The sequence below is a fragment of the Nipponia nippon genome, unplaced genomic scaffold (assembly GCF_047370975.1).
Source record: "Nipponia nippon isolate SJK-2023a ecotype South Korea unplaced genomic scaffold, ASM4737097v1 scaffold_4, whole genome shotgun sequence".
NCBI lineage: Eukaryota > Metazoa > Chordata > Aves > Pelecaniformes > Threskiornithidae > Nipponia > Nipponia nippon.
Genome location: NW_028262358.1, coordinates 102,586,344 through 102,609,995, shown reverse-complemented (window position 1 = coordinate 102,609,995; position 23,652 = coordinate 102,586,344). Strand labels below are relative to the sequence as shown.

General features: G+C 34.9%; 1 protein-coding gene across 2 annotated transcripts in view; it reads right to left on the bottom strand.

Annotated features, from left to right (window-relative positions):
• Window positions 1-23,652, bottom strand: part of CSMD1 (CUB and Sushi multiple domains 1) — a 1,270,279-nt gene that overhangs the window by 150,698 nt on the left and 1,095,929 nt on the right. For both annotated transcript variants that reach the window (XM_087775441.1, XM_087775442.1), the window contains exons 39-41: window positions 18,227-18,296; window positions 15,886-16,002; window positions 11,537-11,746 (exon numbers count right to left, since the gene is read on the bottom strand). In XM_087775441.1, coding sequence (XP_087631567.1) covers window positions 11,537-11,746; window positions 15,886-16,002; window positions 18,227-18,296 — 397 coding nt within the window. The remainder of the gene's footprint in view (window positions 1-11,536; window positions 11,747-15,885; window positions 16,003-18,226; window positions 18,297-23,652) is intronic.

Here is a 23,652-nt window from a genome sequence, read left to right as displayed (position 1 = left end):
TTTCAGAAAAAAACTTATATCACTGACCTACATGAGAATAAAACACAGGAACAGTTCAGGTGAAAGAGGAAATCCTGAAAGAACATCAGCATCTCTCCATCCCTCTAATTTGTACAACATACATTAAAGTCCCTTGGATTGTTCATGGAAAAAACAAAGCCTACGTTTTATAATTCTAATTAGTGTTTATTCAGATGCATATGCTTTTCTCCTATTGTAAGTAAGGTAAACAAAACACATACAGAAACTTTTAGGGTTTGTTCTAGTATTTGTTTTAGTAAGAATAAGAACCTCTGCCTAAAGCAGATTACCGCAAATTCGAAGATCAGACAGTCAGAGGTTAAAGCACTTGCACATGAGCAGAGCACAGATTTAAAACAAACAAACAAACAAACCCAAAACTAAAGGCATAAAATGTGAAGATACTCTCTGCATGTGACTTCTAGTATAAATCCTATGGATGACTCATAAATTATTGTAGTAACTGTAAGTCAGGTGATCCATGTGGCTATGATATCATGATTTATAGGCCACTCAGGGAATATGTTTTATAGTTTTAATATAAATATGAATTATATTATCCTCTGTTCTTTTGATATATGCAACAACTATACCTGATTTAACAGAGCAATTCATTATTCAGTCATCACTATCAAATATTATCCACAAATCCTGATGTCATACCTCACAAAAGAAAGCTGCTTTTATGAGTGCCATGCCCAAAGACTTGCTCGGTGTTGAGCTTTAAAAAATTATATACCATTTCACAGCAGAAAAAACTCTAGTGAGAGCTTGAAATGAAGCCCAATGTAAAGGAAATCTCAGAAAAAGATTTAATTCCAATTCTGGCAGCAGTCAAATACTTGAATTTTAAAATGATCTCGTATTGACATTTGGCATTTCTTTGTGCAATATATTTTCCACTGCTAAGAAGAGAGTGTAAATCACAAAAGAAATATAATTGATCTTCTGCTATCTTGTTTTTATGATGTAAATGTATTTTCCTTCTCACATTAAGACTAGGGTGACTTATTGCCTTTTCAAGTGCCACATATATCTATAACACTTCAACATGGAAATAATTATTTTGCAGAAAAATTGTATTAGCGGAGTTGAGCATGCAAACACTCAAATGTTAGGAAAGCTCACAATTAAGGCTACTTAAAACTTTCATTTAGTCTTATTGTACATTCCTCCAGTATCATGCTGTGTATAACTACAGACTCAAGAACAAAATTCATTTCTCAGACTAGACTAGACTAGACTAGACTAGACTAGACTAGCATGGGTTGGGTTGGCTTGGAAAGGACATGGGCATGGACATATTTCACTAGATCATGTTGCTCTAACTGCTGTCCAACCTGACTTTGAACATTTCCAGGGATGGAGCATCCACAACTTCTGTGGGCAACCTGTTCCACTGCCTCACCACCCTCATCTTAAAATATTTCTTCCTTATGTCCAATCTAAATCTACCCTCTTTTGGTTTAAAACTGTCTTGTCACTGAAGGCCTTGGTAAAAAGTCTCTTTCCATCTTTCTTACAAGCCTTCTTTAAGTACTGAAAGGCCACAATAAGGTCTCCCTGGAGCCTTCTCTTCTCCAAGTTGAACAACCCCGACATTCTCAGCCTTTCTTCATAGGAGAGGTTTTCCATCCCTCTCATCATTTTTGCAGCCGTCCTCTGGACCCTCTCCAACAGGTCCATGTCTTTCTTGTGGTGGGGGTGCCAGAGCTGGATGCAGTACTCCAAGCAGTGTGTTACGAAAGAGAAGTAGAGGGGGAAATTCACCTCTCTTAACCTGCTGACGACATTTCTTTTTATGGAACCCCAGGATACAATTTGCTGCAGCCCAGGATAGGACTAGCAATCTGGACTCTCACTTAGGCACCAAAGAACATAATTTTTCCAGATGAAATGACTCAGGATTAAAGTCACAAAACATGGCTTAATTTTGTCACATAAGTTACAAAATCATTTGTTATGAGCCCCCCAAAGGATCTTATTTTATTTCCATTAGTATTGGCCCCTTAGGGCATCATCTGAAACCATTTTAGAAATATAGCAGTTTTTCAACAATCCCTTTTTACTTCCAGGATTCCTATGACTTGGAAGCTCCATCATAATTGTCTTTTAGCTAGATAAACATAATCAGATTTAACATGATCAAATCCTGTTGTGTATGTGTATTAGTGTGCTTGTGGAAGAAAGGGAGGGCAATTAGAACTTTTTTCTGTGTTTTCTGGAGCAAGTTGCTCTCGAACTACAGCAGGGTAAGATTCTTACCTGATATTCAGTGTTATGCTACATGGAAATTCAGAACAGACTAAAAATGCTCTTTGACTTCCAGTAATAGGAACTATGATTCCCCCAGTAAAAATAACACAAGTAAAACATTTTATCTGCTTCCCTTAAAGAAGCTCTAGTCCTAAAGGGAAAGCTATGTGGAAAAAAGATGTTCCAGAAATATGAAAAGGCTGAAGTAACAGCCATAATGTAGCCAAGGATTAAAAACTACAAATGTCTTAACAATCGTTAGACTAACCGTATTCTTCTGTGTACTAAATTCTGTTATGAATCTCTCAGAGGCTATAAAAGTTATTTATTTCTTCTGACCTAGCACATATCTTGAGTCATTCCAGCTATATGCAGAGTATCCTGAGCCTGTAATTGGCTAACTTGGCTTGCCTATAAAACTTCTGTAACAGTTCTTCTTCCCCTCAGACCTAGTGTGCATAGGCTGTTCACATCTCAGATACCGAGATTCAACAGACGTGAGGCTCTCAGAAACTCAAGACTGTGAGTCAAATGCAATTTAGAAGTGGTGTTCTAAGTACTTCTGGTTGCTTCCTGTCTTTGCTGCTTTTCATAGGTGGCAAAACGACAGCCGTGATAACAGAGACACCCTTTCTCAATGCTACTGTTTTTTGAATTAAACAGTACAATATTTATTTCAACAACAGAAAAAGTGTAATTAAACCTAAATGTTGCTCTTTTAAAAATCAGGCACTTTTAAACTCCTTTCATTATCTTAGAAATTAATAAAACTAATATCTAATAAAATTTATTTTAACTGCTTCAGATAGTTCAACTGGTAATCAGTATGAACTTCCTTCTTGCTAAAGTGAAACAAAAGGTTTCAAAACACACACAAATTCTGTAATTCACTCTTGGACATAATGGAATACCCACCATTCCTCAGGTAGTGCAACTGCAAAGCTGAAGTGATAACAAAACACAAAAACATCAGAGCATAAAACAAGAAGGAGCTGATGGGCAATGGTACTCAGAGCTGTAACTTCCCTAGGGTTCTGCTAAGGAGACAAAGCTTTTTACTGCATTCAGAAATACAGAGTACCTAAGTGATTCAGGTTATACATTCAAATCCTGTGCTGTGAGAATTCACAGGCTAGTGCTTAAGAAGCAGCACTAGCTCCTTGCAAGCATGGGAAGCAAATATTTTACTGTTTTCAGTGTGCATACAATTTTCTTCCTTCCCAAAATAATGTGCTCAGAGAACAATCCCAAGCTATATTAAGTTTCAATCTCATAAGTATTTTTCTGTCTTCAGGAAGTCAGTAGAAAAATTGAGAAATAGCATTATTAATTCTATCATTCACTATATAATTTTTATATTCTTTGCTTCCCCCTGAGATGAGGGGTTATTAAAAAGCCTTATCCTTCATAAAATGCTAAGATCTCTAGAAAACTTCATTTTTTATGACATGGAAGTTTGCTTGAATAAGCATACCCATTAACAATCTCCCTTTATTTTTAGATTTGTATCTTTATAAAAAGGCATCTACCTTGCAAAAAAAGTCTGTTACCTTAATGCCACTAGTTGTTGTATTCTAGTTAGTAGAAATGGCACTTTTTTCACTCCTGAAAAAGCAGTCCTTGAATTGAACCAAGCTTAGTACCATTCAGTAAAAGGAAAAAATTAATCTTAAATCCATTTTAATGTAAACTTAAGCACATTTTAAAACATCAGACGAGGATTATGCTACACAGTCTTGTGGGTGCTTCCTAATATGCAACACATTCATTAAGACATTAGAATGGGTTTGGTGAATGTGACTGCAACTATGGGAACCTTTTGCCTACTCATTTTTTAAGGGTATATCAAATTAATTTCGTTATTAGAAAAGCAATGTTTTTTTATTTATAGAACTTTTTTTCCCCCAATTATAGTGTATTAGGACATCCTAAAATGGGATCAATTAGAAGCAGTCTGAAAAAAACATCTATTAAATGTATAAAGATGTCAGGTCCTCAGATCCATCTGCTTTGCTTTACAAATTCATTTCTATAGAAATGGTAAAAGTGGACAAAAGCAAAAGTACTGACAAAATTTATTTTTTTAAATATTCAGTATAAATTTGTTCTCTCTAATTCTTTGCAGAATTTAGTTTGTGTGTGCTACATCTGCTTGCACTGGTATACACCCTCCAATTTTACATACAACCTTTTCTTAGTCCTGACAAATATATTTTCCCTTTTATTTATGATGCCTATTTTAGATGCCCTGAGAGATTAAATACTTTTGAAATATGCTTCTTGGAAATCATGTAAATTATTACTGATAGGCTTCAAAAGACTATTTTTTTTGGTATAGCAACTGTTAGGTTTACCTCGTCAGGAGGATGGATGAATTCAGTACATTGCTTTGTCAGCAGCTGAACAAATAAAACCTGCGTTTTTTTATATGTATATTACTATATATCTACATAATACCTATACAGTTTCTGTTTACCTACATCTGGGCACTACATTCTTATAAGCAGATACCACAATGATTAAGCCTTTTCTGGATTACTTTACCTTATTTGCAGCATCTCCAAGTCCTTGAAACACAGTAAGTTTTCTGTCAGAGTAAGATGCCATAGGGTTTGTGCCATTTATGCACCTGACATTGCAAGATCTCAGAGATCTGAGATATGTCTGGACCTGCCTTGGCCTGAGCTGGTTTTATCTCACGTTAACAATTGCTAACAGCCAAATGCCTATTATCTAACATATTTTAGGTTACGCTCTGCAAATACCATGTATGCTAAAGGCCTGGCAAGCCCTGGCAGTCACTGCTTGACAAACAATAGTCCTTTATAGTAACCGAAGCTGGGGAAAGCAACTTTCAAAGTCTGGCTGGGAACCAGTAAGAAAGAAGTGGTAAGAAAAACATGTATCTGTGGTAAGAAAAACATGTATAAAAATAATCCAAGTGGAAGTCAAGACTGAAGAGTAAGAAAGCCCTGTCATGAACATCATATGTTTCCCAGCAAAAAGCTTGGGATGTTTATGACTGCCTCTCCAGATCTACATGAAAAAGACAGAAGCTGTCAATGTTAGGGTCCATAAGAGCATTGGGAGGGTGAACATAATACAAAAGAAATGGGGTAGATAGGTGGAAATTTTTGCATAACAATTTCAACTGCATTGCTTATGATTTTATTTTGTATTAACTGACTTGAACAACTTAACTGTGTAAGCATTAATTAGACTAAAAATAAATTCTTAGCTTTCTATATATGATATGCTTTCTTTTGCTCATAAGAAGATTTTGAATGTGACACCCACGCCAGCCTCTCATATTTATCTCTCTCCCATGTCTCCCATGAATAGCAGTTAGGCAAGACACAGCGTGTATTAAAATAAGTTGTGACAAGGAATATTCCAGCTGTGTAGCCAGCAAGCCAAACTGAATTGATATCTATGGAGCAATGCTGCATCTTTCCTCTCAATAAGGGCACTATTTCAGGACTCTTTCATCTACTTTACTAATATTGTTTTTCAAACATTTCTAAGAACTGTGAAATTTGACTGAAATTGGCCAATGGTTTCAAAATTGCGTAACAGAACTACATCAAGAAGCATGACAGTCAGACATCACAACAGTGTAAGTCTTGTCATCCAAGCAAATCAAGCTAAGATTTATTTGATGTTTGAATTACTGAAAGGAAAACAAAATTTCTAACAGGGAAGAAAGGAGAAGGAAAAAGAAACATTTTGAAGTTGTGAAGAATTATTTTTTAAGTCCAGTTTTAGCAATTGCAGACTAACTCAGAGGAAGAGAGAGAAATCCAGAAGTATAATATCAAAAGAAGCAGGAAAATCCAAAGATGACCTGGAAGAAAAGTTAACTAAATATCGAGGGCAACAGGTGTGGGACTGGAAAAGAGAAGTCAGCTATCAAAAGCAACTTATACTTTATATGAAGAAAAATAAAGCAGCCATTAAAATTGCTCAATTGTAAACCACTGGCATTTTCTGTCACAGCATGTCAGAGGAATGGTGAATACATTGAAATATAATACTTCCAGAAGTTCTTCTCAGATTATGAATATCTTGAATTAAGAGTACTCTTTCCTACATGTTCTAAATGGTGCTGAGCAAGTTACTTGTGCTTAATAACATGAAGCTATAAAATATGATAATCTTAGAAAGAATTACCAAAGAAGTGTTAGCAATAGAAATGGCTAGTGCAATCTGGGATCTCAGAGGCAACAGAGAGAATCTGTGCTATCTGAAGAAAAATAAACACATTCATGACATTTCATTTTTAAAGAACAAAAGTCCAAAATATGTTTGTATAATGCAGAAAAGGAGGTAGATGGAAGAGGGAACATAAGTCAATTAGAAGCTTAGTAGAGTGAGTTTAGCTGGTAGATACTAATCACTTAAAAATCTAACATGTCAATGTTAGCAACTTTCCACGTTAGGGAAAAAAAAAAATCAATAAATAGTAAGGACCTTAAAATAATAATTCAATTTTTTCCCCAGCATCTTTTTCTTTGAGTGGATTATGTTGTGGTTTTTTAAAGTTTTAAAACCTTGTATTTTTTAATATATGTACTAAAATGCTGTGCTTCCTCCAAACAGTATTTAGGAATGAGTCACTCCAGAGTCTCTTTATAAAGAGTATTACATAAATGTGAACTGCGTGAGTTGCCTTTACTGGAGAAATTGTTTTGCTTCTCACTCATGGGCAAAATAAAATTGGATAAATGTATATGCATTTCGTAATTCAAATACACCTATAACTACACATTTTGAGAAACAAGGTAATAAATACTAGTTGCACTTTTTGTTTGAAATTAGAATGACTCAAATATCAGCTAACTTAACTGTATCTCTTTCTTGGTTCTGAATTTTCTATCTACAATTATAACTATTAGACTAATTGTTAAAGTAAGAAAATTCTGATCAAATTATTACTATTTTTGAGAACTTAATAATTTTTTATTCTTTATATAGATATTTGCAAAATACTACAAGTTTCTGAATTTCTATGAACAATACTTCTTTCTGACCATTTTCTTTTATTCTGAGAATACTACTACACAATCTTCATCACTTAAAAAATATTTTATTATAAGACCTTTCCAATAAAAATTTTTGATATTTCATAATATCAAAATTGTTCTGGTTTTAGGTGCATTGCTTTTCTTCTATTTAAATCATAGGATAAAATTTTACACTGTCAATGAGTTAGTCATGATAACACTTTTGTTGTCAGCTGACAAGTTGCAATTGCAAAAAGCAGAAAACAAGCAACTTATCTAAAAAGCAAGTGATTTTAACAAGAGACATTTAGAGTAAACCAAAACCCATGAGTTTCTTTTGTATGGTATCTGCTCCATCATATTCCCATTTACTTCTGGCCAGACAAAATAATCCTACTGGACACAGTGGGGAAGGGAAGAATAGAAGAAAAGAGGAATTGTGAGCATGATTCATCAACCTTTACAAAATAGGGAATAAAGTTCATGCATTAATATCATGGATTTCTGAATTCTGAAAGCTACCATCTTAATGGCAAACCCAGACTGGATATAGATTATAAAAGATTCTTTCAGCATTTTACCATGGATGAATAAAGGAATGGTGCCTGTAATAGGCAAAAAGATAAAAAGTGAAGTTGTGGTTTGACTGAAATAATTGACACAACTGTTAGCTTCAATAAGCCCAAGATTTCATCTGATTTTTAGACCATGGGTTATGGCAATCAGCTTAACTTCTGAACATACATGTAATCTTCTTAGCTACACTTGAATACCATGTGAATGATTCCCTGGGCTCCATTTCCTGTTGCTGGGCATACTAAACTGCTCTAATGGGAAGCAAACAATATTGGCTAAATGAATAAAATAAATTAAATGATAGACAAATTATAGAAATACATTTTCCTGCAGTTGTAGCTCTATGAACTGTAGCACAGATTACAGAGTGTTTCTGTCTGCAGTGTTAAGCAGATATTGCTTAAATATATGGAATAAATTAAAGGTAAATAAATTTGCCTGAGACAGGCTAAGTATAGAAAACCATAATAGCATAGAATCATAGAATAGTTTGGGATGGAAGGGACCTTTAAAGGTCATCTAGTCCAGCCCCCCTGCAATGAGCAGGGACATCTTCAACTAGATCAGGTTGCTCAGAGCCCTGTCCAACCCGACCTTGAATGTTTCCAGGGATGGGGCATCTACCACATCTTTGGGCAACCTATTGCAGTGTCTCACCACCCTCATTGTAAAAAATTTCTTCCTTGTATCTAGTCTCAATCTCCTCTCTTTTAGTTTAAAACCATTACCCCTTGTCCTGTTGCAACAGGCCCTGCTAAAAAGTCTGTCCTCATCTTTCTTATAAGCCCCCTTTAAGTACTGAAAAGCTGCAATAAAGTCTCCCTGGAGCCTTCTCTTCTCCAGGCTGAACAACCCCAACTACCTGAGGGTGTTCCATCCCTCTGATCATTTTTGTGGCCCTCCTCTGGACTCGCTCCAACAGGTCCACGTCTTTCCTGTGCCGAGAACCCCAGAGCTGGATGCAGTACTCCAGGTGGGGTCTCACCAGAGCAGAAGAGAGGGGCAGAATCACCCCCCTCGACCTGCTGGCCACGCTTCTTTTGATGCAGCCCAGGATATGGTTGGCTTTCTGGGCTGCAAGCGCACATTGTTGTTACAGATAGACAGAGATATAGATCTCTATCCTCAGTTTTATTAAAACTTTGTGACTGGATCTGATGAACCTCTTGCTATTTGAAAGGAAAAATTTAATTGACAACCACAGGTAATTTGCATCACATCTGATGTCACAGCAGTCTTGCACTTGTGTCACTGGGTTTAGGTACTGGGCTCTAAGTGAAAAGAGACCCAAGCACCAACCAATGATCAGAGGAGTCTGAAGTAGATCTATGTTTACTGCATTATGTCACGAACCAATGAAAATAGATACAATCTTTTTTTTCTTCCAAATCTCTGCCATCTTTTACTTTGATCTGGACTACCATTTCCTTAAACATCAACATTACTCTCCTTGCCAAAACCATAGAATACCATGTACAATAAATATATTTTGATCCAGATACAGAAGAAGAGATAGAGATACAAAAAGATAAGCATGATGATGATTAAAAAGCTAACTGAACCTGTCTCCTTGTCCCCCTGCTGAAACTGTCATAGATCATTAAAATACAAATGTATGCTTTCCTTTAAAGGGAACAAAAACCTTGCTGAGCCAGCTGGAAGGCTGCCTCTGGAAGAATGTATTATACAGTCTACAAACAACTTATGATTTAACTATTAATTTCATGACAGAAAATTAACTATTAATTTCAGGACAATAAAATTTCATTAACTCATTTGTCAGGAGTTAATCACATGTAGTTGAGCCTATAAAGACTCAATACCATTAAGGAAGGACTTGTTATAATAAGGAAAAACACACTAATTAGAACCAGAACAGAGTACTGGAGAATATACAGAAAACATACTAGGTGACATTGTATTTTATTTATTTGGTATTTCTGCAATTTGCCACTTTTTTGTCTTTCCAGAAAATTCTAAAAAGAGTCATCTGTCCAATCACAATTACCCTTGAGTGCTCAGAATAAAAAACACACTAGGTGGGTGTGATGTTGTGGGAGTATTCCCTACTTCTAAGACTATGCGACAGAATAAAACTACACAGGCAATAAAGAGATATGACCTCTTCGTGGGCATGCTTTACCAGCATTAGCCTAATTCAGGTGCTCAGAATCATCTGCTGGAAGATTTTTCTTTGTAGCCATTGACTCCATAGATATGATCTAGCTGTAACTATAGAGATGTGTGGATGCCAATAAATACTGTACTGGGCCTGGCTACGTTAATTTTCTTCATAGCAGCTCATATGGTGCTGTATTTTAGATTTGTGACCAAAACAATACTGATAGTACACTAATGTTCTGGGTTTTGCTGAACAGTGCTTGCACAGCATCAAGGACATCTCTGTTTCTCACTCTGCCTGCCAGTGAATAGATTGGGAGTGTGCACCACGTTGGGAGGGGACACAACCAAGCAGATGACCTGAACTAACCAAAGAGATATTCCATACCATATAAAATAATGCTCATCAATAAAAGGGAAAAGAGGGGGTTTAGAGACATTAGCCATCTTTTGCTTTGGAACTGGCTGGGCATCAATCTGCTTGTGGGAGGTGGTGAGTGACTGCCTTTGCATCACTTGTTTTGTTTTGTTTTGTTTTCTTTCTCCCTTCTTCCCCTTATTGTTCACCTATCAAACAACGTTTTTTATCTTGGCTCTCAAGTTTTGTTGCTTTTACTACTCCTTTCCTCCTCCCCCCATCCCACTGTGGGGTGGGAGGGAAGTGAGTGAGCAGCTGTGTTGTGCTTAAATGCCCACCAGGGTTAACCCACAACATACATGTTTATACAAACATATAGGCTTATATACATATATATATATATATGAAAACCTAACCAAGTTATCTAAATTAAGAGCCTAGAATAAGGTAGCATGAATCTCTCTCACTGCATTTAAATGAGAATTCAACCAGCTGTTCCATTTTTTTAAAATGTTCAGATCCTGTAATGGGGCTCAACAGTTCTCAGTGAGACTATTTTAACATTTTAGAAATATGTATGAATTAATGATGTTTTATTGTCACTAATGGGGAAAAAAAAAACAAACAATGAAGATGAAGAAAAATTCCAACAGTAGAAGACCACAAAAAGTTCACATGTTCAAATACTGAACATACATGTTCCAATACTTGAAAATACAGATACAGAATGGGTGTTATCTGGTGTGTTTTCATTTCCTGTTAATTTTCACATAAGTCTAGACTGCAAAAATATAACGTAAGAATTATAAATATTTACACCTGAATATTTAAAATAACTCATACTATATTTTGAAATCCTCATTCATTATATTAAATATAAAAAGATTATATAAATTGGGAAACAAGACAGTGAATATTAGCAGTATTATCCAGTAACAGTACACCTTAATGGGTATCAGCTATGTGACCTTTGGCAAATGATATCACCTTGGCTTCAGGTTTTTACATCAGTAAAATAAAGATTCCAATTCAACAAAATTTCAGTTGTAAAAAAGTTCAACCTATGGATTAAAAAATCCACAGATTTAAAAATGCTATATAGTATATATAGTATATGCTTAAGATATTTTAAATTTTTTTTTAATAAAATTTTTATTTTTTCTTTTTAACCATAAAGTTCATTGTGCTAGTTCCTACTTACCTTGGTATGTCAGCTTAAATCCTTGCCTGTTTTCTGAGTGATCACTGTAAAAATGGACAAGTGTTTCATGAGTAGTACTTAGCAAGGGTGATGGGAGTTCCATTCCACTAAACTGGCCGATCATAGAGCTGGTGTGGTAAGGCCCATTCTGAATTTCAAGGAAATCATGATTTGCTTCAGTAGAGAAATTCAGAAACTGAATGTGTGCACCTGCAGCATTGAGAAAGAAAAATTAAAAACAGAGTTTTTATAATTCATGCTGCTTAATGCTACAGCATGCAAATACAAAAAAAAAAAAAAGGTGTCATAACAATTGTTATAGGCACAATATTTATATTTTAGTCATCATTCGAAGTGGGATGCTTAAATTAAGGAAATAGCCGCTAAGTATTGCAAGATTTGGAGCTTCTAATTTTTTGGTTCCCAATAAATATCGTAACAACACATAAAGTGACCAATGAAACAAAGTCACAAAGTCAACAACCAGATATTTGTCAGGTTCCTAAACCAGCCAACAGAAGCTCTCAAGGGAGGGGCATGTCACCGCATGGCCAGGACTCTGCCAAAAGAGCATTACTGTAGCTGGGCCAGGCCTCTCATAGAGGCTCAGGATCAGCTCAGCACCCAGGAAGGTTACTAACAGAGTGACCTTCAGAGGCAGAAGTTTACCAACCTGGTTCCAACCATCTACTCTACCTTGTTTTTCCTGACACAAGTCACCTATATATGCCTCCTTTTCCCTCCAGCTTGGGTCAGTGTGCCTTTAGAGCCATTCTACTCTGTATGGAGCACTGTAAGATGCACTGAACTCCAGACTGGTGACAGGTGCTTACTCAGGATCATTTACTACAAACCCTCTCCAGAAGCCAGGTGGCTGAACCAGGCCTTTCTCACAAAATGAAAGGGAGAGACATGACTCCCAAAATGCTGAAGAGTCGGAAGTATAAGCATAATCACATGGGAAGAGCTGCTTTTAAGTTGGAATTCAGGCTTCTCAAATTATGTGTATGTATAATATTGAAAGAGGGATGGGGGGTGAATCCTTGGTTTTAAAGCCAAGTAGTACCAACTAACTTGCAACTGCACTGCTTGGGCCTAACCTTGCTCTGGTAGACTATGAAGAACTAGCTGGAATTGAATAAAACAGAACTGCTGAATGAGCCAACAAAGCAATGTGAAATATTCAATGCCTTAACTTTCTGCCTGACATTCTCAAATAGCAGTAGAGAGATATTTTTCATTCCAGGAGAGTACTTTACAGATTAATCACCAGGGTAAGTCATTCATTCAATCTTTCTCTATAGCTCCTTTCTTTACCTCTGTGGTTTGATATCTAATCATTTGTATAAAATGGATTTTTTTTTTGCTACAGGAGAAACTAAATAAACTAGCAAATATACTGATTGTTATAGAGCATTCATAAGAATATGGGTTATTTAGCTCTAGTACCTTCTCTGACCCACCTTCTCAGAGTGTCAGATATGAAAACATGTATTTCAGCTGCTGAATAAGAAAACTTATTCTGATGCTATCAATAGAGAGACACATACAGAACATATCAAAGTCTCAATATCAGCCATCTCTTGTATGGTGTCTGATACGGTTAGTCTGACTTGAGTGAAGCCACTGACTTTATAATGCTTTCAGGATTTAAGATGAGGTAGGACACCAAGCAGCTCAGAAACATCTTGACTTCAGTATCGGTATTTAGTGATTCCCACCAGAGACTGAATGTCAGCAGCATGCAATTCTAAGAAACTGAGCAGCCATTTAATATTATACTTAAGTTGCTAAAGTGACAAGCAGATAATCCAATTTCACATATGTATATAGACTCAAAATCAGTGTTTAGATATTTAAATAAAAGTAGCCTGCTGTTCTGAAATAGTCTCTGATGAGCAACAGATTACCTTTAAAATTGAATCATTCTTATTTAATTACTGAGAAGGAATTTATATGACTATTTGTAAATATTCAGTATAGAAAAGCTTTATATTTTAAAACTAAAAAGTAGATTTACCAGCAACTTTTAAAAATTTAAGCTGCCTAAAATGGCCACATTTTAAACACAAACATAAACATATTTTTTTTCTAAAGGTTTTTCAGAGATGTTAATTTCAATTAGAGGACATACTCTATGTGTCACTCAAGCCTTAACTCTTAGTTTATACAAGTTGCAATTATCAATTTCATATGTCAAAGAAAAAGTTTTCTGCACTAAATTGTTTCTTACATAAAATTATACACAACAAAACTGATAGCTACAGAAAATAAATCATTATCCGGTCAAACTATAATTATACTACTTCCTGTTCCGATCTCAACAGGATTTCCTCTCTTACTTGAACAGACTCTAAATAATGAGAATTCCAAGCTGAGCTAATCTTTTTTATGAATGTTAATCAATTAACAGCTACCTGAAATCATTGCAAAATCACTGCAACTCACTTGAAAAGATGAACTTTCCATCTGTTCAAAATGTTTGGATTTTAGTAGGATCTTCTTTTACATGATCAGTATATTTTTATGTAACGAAGAGAGCACTATACTTTGAGACACATTTAGCTCCCACAATTTTATTGTTGGACTTTGTTTAAGCACACCTGTGTGCTTGCACTAAGTCAATATCATCATTGGCTTCATTCAGTTACAAAATTTGAATAAATGGATAAGAGATGAAGTCACTGTGAGGTTAATTATTTCAGTGGAATTTGAATCAATCATTGCATGTTCATGAGCGTCCTCTGGATCAGTTTTTGTGCGCAGTGCTAAACTCTAATTCAATCAGTACCACATTAAAATCCTTCCAAAAAAAAAAAAATCCTGGAGCATTATTCAAATTTTGAAATGTTTTCTATGTTTCAGTGATTTCATACATCTATTTTGATACAACAGAATGAATGTAGACAAACAGCTCTTAGGTAGACAAGTTTATACTTGTAACTAAAATAGTATCCAAGACTTTGCAGTGGAAGTTCTCTGTGAAACACCACATCAATCACAATGTTTAAACCTGGTATAAAGACATTATCTGTGGATTTTCTGACAGAGACTTTGTGAAAAAGATCCCTGTAGCAACTTTATGGTAAAAAATGTCCTCTTCCAGTATTTTTGAAAGCAATCATAGATCAATGGTATGAACACCTTGTACCTGTTAAATCCCTTGCCAAACAAAATCATAATCTTTTGTATTTATAGGATTACCACCTACTGGAGACTTTCTGAGAAGTGAGAAGGATAATAATAGGATACAAGACACTCTTGCATAATTAGTCCATGAAACATTGTCTACATGGAAAAGCTTAAAGAAAAAGAGCAACTGTGAGAAATATGAACTGTTTTTAAAAGGAAGTATTGTAATAGCCTAATTAGGATGACATCACTCCAGAACAGCTGCTTATTATTTGTATTTTCTACAAATATAGCTTTAGAATGCCAAAATTAGCCAAGGATGTCCTGACTATGGTCATCCTATGGCTATAAGGATATCTAAGGCTACTAATGCTATCCATAACTATAATGAATCAGTTTTACCAGGTGCGCAGTGATAAAGGGCACTATTCTAAACAATATCGCAGTATTTCTACAAATTAACTTAGTATAATACACTCTATGTAGGTAGTACATCTTACTACAAAAATCCCTTTTATGAATGCAATGGAAAAAACAGAAAATAAAAATTAATTTTCTTATTTGAGCACTAGCACTGAATTCACAGTATGGGCCATAATGTTTCACAGCAAAAAACTTATTTGTCTTTTACTTCTGATAATGATAGAAGATTGTGTTTTATACACACACTTATAGATCCCTTATTGCCCATTATTACCTTCTCTATCTAATTATTATTTATTTGTGAAGATATTTTCCGTATGACTATAGATTTAATGCAAACCTAGAAAGTTTCTAAGTTGGTAACTGTTACCTGGTATTTGGAATATAGTTTTAGAATGTTTTTAACCAAATTCATAGTGCTAGAAATGAGGTTTTGTCCATTTTCATGGAACATAAGAAACACTGTTAAAAAGTCACTTGGGCGACAATGAAGACCACTAATTAATTTAGAATTTACATTATCTATTTAATCTGATATATCTTCATGCAGCAGATTTCAGTTGCTCTGAAATCAGTTTCCAAGACAGGCTGAGTTTTACAAATAACAAGTTCCTTTGACAAAGATCTATTTTTAAACTGCCAACCATTTTCAAATCAAAAGATAGCACATAATTATGTAAAGGATTCATAATACATTCACTGGATAAAATCTATTTCATACTGGAAATTAGAATATATATATATTTAAATCTGATTATTACAAATAATTGCTCTTGAAATGTAAGTTTACTTACCGTATCCAACAGGCAATAAAATTTTCCATGTACAGTCTAAGTTACTAGGGTAATTTCCAGGAAAACCTGGGCTCAGGATCACACCACCCATGTTTGTCAGTGTTCCACCACATTTAGCTATTAAAAATAAAAAGAAAGTCACTGTCTTTTTTAATAACATTATTTCTTAATATTTGTCATATGATTTATTCAAAAATGGATTTTCCATTTTATCCCCATGACTCCCAAGCAGTGAAATTTTTCACAGCCAAAACATTCCTCATGAAGGAGAAAAAAAAAAAGAATTCGAGTTAGAGCAAAATGCTTATGTAATGCAACATGTTCAATGTGATTTTACTGCACATGTGTAGTTGCACATATAGACTGGGTAACTCATTGCCTCAGCTTGCCAATTACAGTTAAAAACGTCTGGTGCTATGTTGAGACAGGCTTCACAACCGGAGGAACAAATTTGGAATTCCACTGAATTACGACACTGATCCACGATGCAGCTGCAAATCTGCTAGTTAATATAGCTAAAACCACACTTGAGTTTAAAAACAAACAAACAAAAAAAAACCCATCACAGTTCTATCTTTAATTCAGAAAGAGGATAGACTGGCTGCATAACAGAATTATTCTTTGCTTACTATCTGCATGCTATACTTTAGCAAATTCACGTGGAGATTGAAAAGCCATTTGCATCATTTAGGATGACATAAAGCTAAACTACAAATACGTGAAGCAACTTGTAAAGAAGTGTCTGAGTTTACACCTTCACTAGGACAATAATATGACGGAAGAGTAACTTCAAGAAATTAAATTAAAATTCTGTAATTTATATTTATTATTTGAGGAATCATTACTTTAAAGCCTATGAGTTGTCATACCAGGTGCTACAGTGATGTATGATCTGGTAACACAATTGTGATACTGTGCGTTGTGATAATTGTACTGAAAAAATAAAAATAATCTACTGGTTAGATGACACAAGATATGGAATCAAAATAGGAAAAACTCCACTAAAAAGCTGAGAAATCAGTCTCAAACTTCTCAAATATCTCTACCTCCCTGCAATGTTAAATACATTTTTTAGTGAAAAGAACAGATTTTGGTTTGCATTTCTAGAAATTTTAAGGGTTGGAGGCGGGGGAGGGAGGGTCGTCTTTTAAAGGTTTGTTTGTTTTCTCGGGGGTATTTTAGCTTCCAGGACAGCAAAATTTAATGAACTAAAGGAAAAAAAAATCAATGAGCACATTGTTTGCAAATAGGAAATATATTTACTATACAAGGTGAAACACAAGATTAGCACAAAAAAAACCCCACCCAAACCCCAAAATACATCTTCCTGAATAAATTTTCCATTTCTAAAGTTGATTTGAAGGAACTTCACTGCTTTCATATTAATCTGAAGTGACTGCTTCTGTAGAAGTTGAAATACAAAACAATATATAGGCCCAACTTGACAAGGAATCTTTAAAACCATTTCACATTAATACTGCTCGATATCATCCCCATCTTTTAAATTCCTCTTAGATATGAAGCTAAAAGGAACAGCCCTTGCTGACAGAATATTAAAGTTAAAAGAATTAACTGAAGAATGTATTTCAAAGCTGAAATGACAGGAAGTTATGATTGAGCTGTGCTTCTCTCCCCTCCATTCCTCCTTTTTCTTGAAATAAGCATGCCAAAAGACACCAGAATCTTGACTCTCTTAAATTTTGTTTAATCAAGAGACAATACAATAGAACAAGATTGTTATCTACACAGGAAAAACTCAGATTTGTTGGGTAAGGTCTTAGTGTGCTTAAAAGGAAATTATTTTCAGCTTTGCTTTTTAACTCAGCATCATTTAACAGCTTTCTCAGATTAAAATAGCCAGCCTCTTCTGAATCCCTAAAACTCTTTTTCATTCCACCACCCCTGAAGGCTTGGCTTCAGAGCTGTTCTCCACTGCAGACAGACCACCTGCTTCTTTGAGAAGTCTCCTCTGCTCCCTGCATGACCTGCCTTGTTCTTGAGAAGGTTCTCCAAGCATGCTGCAAAACGAATGTGTTAAATTCCTCTCCCTTCTGAAGAAGATTCAGCCTGATTCAAAGCAGAGTATTCAGGACAAGCTAAACAACCGTAAACATCTGGTTTTCCTCCTTTGCCCAGTCTCACAATATTTTTTTAAATAGCATACACACTGTATATAAAGAAAAATTTTATTGTAATTTTTCCATATTTCATAGATACAAATGGAAACTCAAAAAAGTTTTGAATGAAACAGAATTAAGTGAAGGAACAATAGGCATGACAAAGCCAGGAGTTTCTTCTGACTGATGTTCAGAATATACTGAAAACAAGTAAGTATCCATACCAATGCAGAGAGGAGATGGATAATTCCAGCGTCGAACTGTTCCGGGCATACAAGAAATATGAGAACGCCCCTGTTTGGAAAGGGCAAAATATTAGATTACAGATACTCATTATGGGACTGTCCACAAAGGCAGAGCTACAGAGGGCCTCCTGAATCATCTTATCTGTGTATTTTCTTATATCAACCAACTGCATTATAATTACTTTTATGAATTTGTTAAACTCTATTTTCAAATACTTTGGTTTATGTTCTTATTTTTCTACTGGATAAATGTTCTAAACACTCTTCCTTTGATAACTTGAAAACCTCTTCACATTTTTGACTAAATATGAGGCTGGTTACAAGACAGAAGCAGCTGACTACGTGCACTCATATGGTCAAATTGGTTCGCTCCCTATTTCAATTCCAGGGTTCTCATCCACAGTTTAGGTATGGACAGTGTACTAGTTCATTTTCAGGCTGCAATCTGGAGTGAATCAACCATTGCTCTGAGTGAGTAGTACAGACCCAGACTGGAATTTGTTCCACATCTGCTTGCTACAGATGGTATGGATGTGGACCATGCCAAGGCAGTCATCCACAATTACCAGCAGGCCTTGAACTCTCACATGACCTCACAACATGACCCAACGCATACATGCAACATCTTGGCAGACAGCTATGAAAGTACAAGTGCCCCTTTATTTAGCTGTCATGTTTAATTTACCCTGCTTATTTTTAAGAAACATCACAAGAACCAAGCAGAATCATGTGGTAGCTGGAAGTGACCTGCAAAGCCTAGTCCCACATACTTCAGGTTGGCTGCCCAGGACCAACTGCAAAAGGCTCCCAGCTTTGCTTGCACTGGTAACAGTTCAAGCTGAAAACCTAACAGCAGCGCAAACGAAAGTCTTTTTTTGTCAATTCTGTCCTCTGAGGAACTCAGGTTATGCATTCAGTCTTGGAATGTGAAAGTGGAATAAACTGGAAGGAGTGAAAGGGTTTGATATAAAAATTGAGATATGTGATTAAGAGCAAGGTTTAGTTCCTGTTTTAATCATTTGAATATATAAACTTGGGCAAGTCACTTAACATCTCTTGTGTATTTTTATTAAGTGTATTAAGAGTATAATATTTAGTAAGGTAGCACATTTTAACAATATTAAATGAAGACTTTAACTATTATTTTTCCATAGCAATTGAATTCTCATAAAAATAAGAAAAAGAGAGAATAAGTAACCCACAGTAAAGGAAAACCCATTTGATGAAATTACTATTACTGCATCATTTGGTATGTTTACAAAAAAGAAACTACACACACTACTTTGAATAAAGTTCATATAGAATTGTATGGAACTGTATAGAATAAAACGTCTTTAATCAATCATTTACTTAAGTATATTTAGACAATCAGCTTCTGAAAGACAAACTGAAGCATTTAAAAAAATGGCTTGGAAGGAAAAAAAACAGTTTTCATTAAAATTATGAAAAATTAAATTAGTCTTTTTCTTATAAAAATACTACAAATTGATAACAATTGAATAAAATACTTTGTTTTTAAAAGCTACCTTTTAATTTTAAAGGAAAAATGTGCATGCACTTATTGTGTCATCTTAGTTACTTGAAAAATGGATGAGGTTTTCAATAATTTACTTAATGCAATATTCCCTGTTTTATTTTATTTTCTCTTCCTAGTTTTCTATGATTGCATGTCTGTGATGTGAGTCGGAGGGAAGCCATAATTTAACTACCACAGTCAGGAAAAAAAGTAAAATGGCCTATAAAAGATCTTTTGAAAAATAAAATGAAATGATTCCTCTGGCTTCAAGCCTCTTTCCAACAAGAGCACACTCTGATTTTAGTCTTTTAAAGTCCCCTCCTGGGGGGAGACACTTAATCCTACAGCTAGCAATTACCTTTCTTATGCATCTCCAGGTAGTAGGTTGAGCTCTATGACTTTTCTGGTAAGTCTCAATTATAAACTAATCCACACCTGATTGTTATTGCTAGCTGTGAATATGTTCTCTAAAGACTGAAGGTAAATTCATGGCTAGAGTGAAAAAAAAAAACAAACACCACCAGATCTGCAGTTATGTTGATCTATATTTGTTGAATAGCAAACATACCATGCCTCATAGAACCTTGTTTTCATTCTTTTTAATTTAGAGCCATTTTTACTTGTCCTGACTGAGCAGCATACTATACATACATGTTTATGCACTTTCTTACAGCAGAATCCATACAGCATAGAAATCCTCATTAATATTTTGAAAATATTCAAACTCTTTTCTATTGAATTTAGATATTGAGTCTTCCGTTTCACACTTTAGACAAGATAATTAAACCTGTTTTTATATAAGTGAGATTCCACAGTTAGGATTAAATATATATATGTATGGAAATAGAGGTAAGAAGTACAGTTAAGGAACAATATGCTATGAAATTTTAAGGAAGTATTTCATTATAGAATCCCTGTAAATATAAAAACAAAAGTGCAGTTAGTCATATTCAAGGACTACAGAAAAGACCTGCATACAGACAAAAGACATTGTGTGGTTTTGTGATAGTGAGATACACGGTGTATTAAAGTTTAGCATTAACACAGATCAGTTTCTTATGTGCAGCTCTCTTCCTCACAAATATGATTGTTTTATACTAATACAATATTTATCAACTCACATTTCTGATTTTTTTCTACGTAAAAATAGATTCAAAACATCAGTTCAGGGCTAACGATGTGTATCTTCAAAAGGTTTCCTGTATTCATTCCAACTACTTCTGAAGTATTCATAGTCTACTGTTATCACTTCACCTCAATATTTCAGCAGTACTATTTTAAGTACGGACAGAAAATTCAATGATGCTGTATCTTGAGGGTTTATCTATTTCTAATCCATGTAATAAAAATGGAATCATCACCTTTTTTCATATGCAAAATTCAGACATGATGCAATATGATGGGCAATACAAGTAGGAGTCACCCCACTAAAACTAAGCCGTTTAAAGTTAGATACCCATGTTAACCTTTTGATATCCTAATCAGTGAAGAAAGATGGTACTTTCAGAGTAAGGTACCTGTCCTAACACAAAATCTTAGTACTAATCAGCCCTTGGAGGTGTGTGGCTGTTTGTCTCTAGTGTCACAATGAAAGCCTAAACAACTGATTCAGATTAGATAGCTGACTTTTAGATGGAATAAATTGGATTAAATGCTATTCCATCTCCAGAGGAAACAGTTAGTATAGGGTAAATTCTTCACTTTTTTCTATTAGATCACTGCCATAGGCTTACCCAACAATCAGATGTTTGCCTATATATATTTCAGCCTTAACAGCTCAGAAGCAGTGGCCTGGATCACAGCAATGAGGTGCTAAGCACCTATTGGCAATTATATGAACAGCAATTATATGACAACCCTACCAGCAAAACCATCAGATCCTGATCCTTTCACTATAGGGTGGAACTGAACAAAAATACATAACATAACAAATATTCAAAATAGGAATGATTCTTAAGGAAGCAAAAAAGAGATTACTTTTGATTAAATCCAACAACTCTTAAAATACGATTATATTTATTGTTGTGTAACCAAGTTCATTATAGGCTGACTTCCAGATAGATTCTGCATTGAAATAGAATGTCCTGAGTCTAGGGATCAATAAGAATAAATTTAGCTCAATGCATACAAAAAAAGGATTATAAGAACATACAAGCTACATCTTTACTAGCAGAAGTGCTTGGGCTTGTTTTCTAGCCTTGAGGTCAAATGCACATTCTTTTGTATATCTACCTCCTTAACTTTTTTCTTCTGAATTCACTTCCAAAACAAAGTGTCATGATGCGAACTGCCTATCAGGAATAGTCTCTGGCTTGTGATAATTACTGAACTGTGATACATCACCTAGGTCAAAACCATGCCAGCACCTCATTCTAAAAAATTAATAGCACTTCAGTTGTTTTGCCTTGGCTATAGCAATATAAATGTATCTGTAGAGTATGGCATTTCATCATATACTTAGTTTCATGCTACTTTGAAATAGAAAAAGGTTAATGGTTCATTAGCAGTCTTTAAATTGACGTTAGAATCTATTTGGGAGTCAAGCTTTAATGACAGCCAGTCCTTTTGAAGGGACTGTATAATAAAAAAATGATATCAAATCTTGTACGTCTCTCATTTTCTTACTGACATTACTGTTACCTACAAAGGATACTGTAAGGGAAAGATGAAATAGGGAAAATAAAGTTAATGAAGTCCAAAAGTTAAAGGTTTTAAATCAGTATGTATTTTCAAAATTTTCCTTTGCTCGAAAGAGAAAAACTTAAGTAGCTTATATATGAACCATCAGCTGGCTTGTAAGCAATCCTTGAACCATTAAATGAGCAGCGAGTGCTCAGGATGGGTAGAGTAGGCTTTACTGTGCACAAGTTTTGAATCTTTTCTAATTAGTAGGATACATGTATGACAGAATCGTTTTTGCTATGGATATGGGATGTTTCGATACAGACTGTTTCAAGTCATACTATAAATGCAAAGAGCATGGATTAGGTTGAAGACTTGATCCTGTATCTGTAATACATGACTGAAAAGGCAAGCATATTGCTGATCATGTAAAGAGACTTTTCAAGTGCAGGTATTCCCACAGCTAGCCTAGAACTAAGATGTTCAGTCTGAATCCTGTCTGAATTTTAGGAGAATGGTAAGCAATACTGAGACCAAAGAATAAGCCTGTATATGCTGAGGGAGCACTGAACTGGCAAACATCAGATAGGGAGCCAGAAGTTGTGATGCTTTGCTTGTGGTATGCTTTTATATTGTCTTGAGTGGGACCTATTACCACTGAAAAGATTCTGAACTCAGATGTTTTCAATGTATTGCACCAGTGGTGGCAAATATGTAAATGAATTAGAGGAACTAATGAGGGAATTAAAAAGCTTTCAGTCTTAGATTTACATAGTGCTGTGACATTTACAAACAGCAGCTCAATAACATGTCTACCATGGGAAACTAAACCAGTGTGTGAACAGTGAATATCCCCAATCTGTGAACTAATTTGTAGTATTTCCTTGAAAGATTTTTAAAAGTAGATTTAGCAAGAATAAAATTTGCTTTAGAAACTAAATTCTACAATTTCTGAGCAGAATACGAAATCCCATGATGTATTTCTACCACTGTGGTTAAAATTTCACCTAGAGGAACCACTTCCAAAAATGGAAAAACACAGTACAGTTTCAACAAGCATAGTACTAAAATCATTTTCTAGAGAAAACATTTTAACCATGTTATTTCCTTCTCCATTTTGATAGTTTTTACTGCTCGATGATATGTTAATCTAACACAAGATTTGCCAGCCTAGTTTTACTGAGGGCCAGACATGCTACACATTCATAGCTTTATAATGTGGGTGTACTCACATAGACTCTACTTAAATCACCTCTATGGACACAAT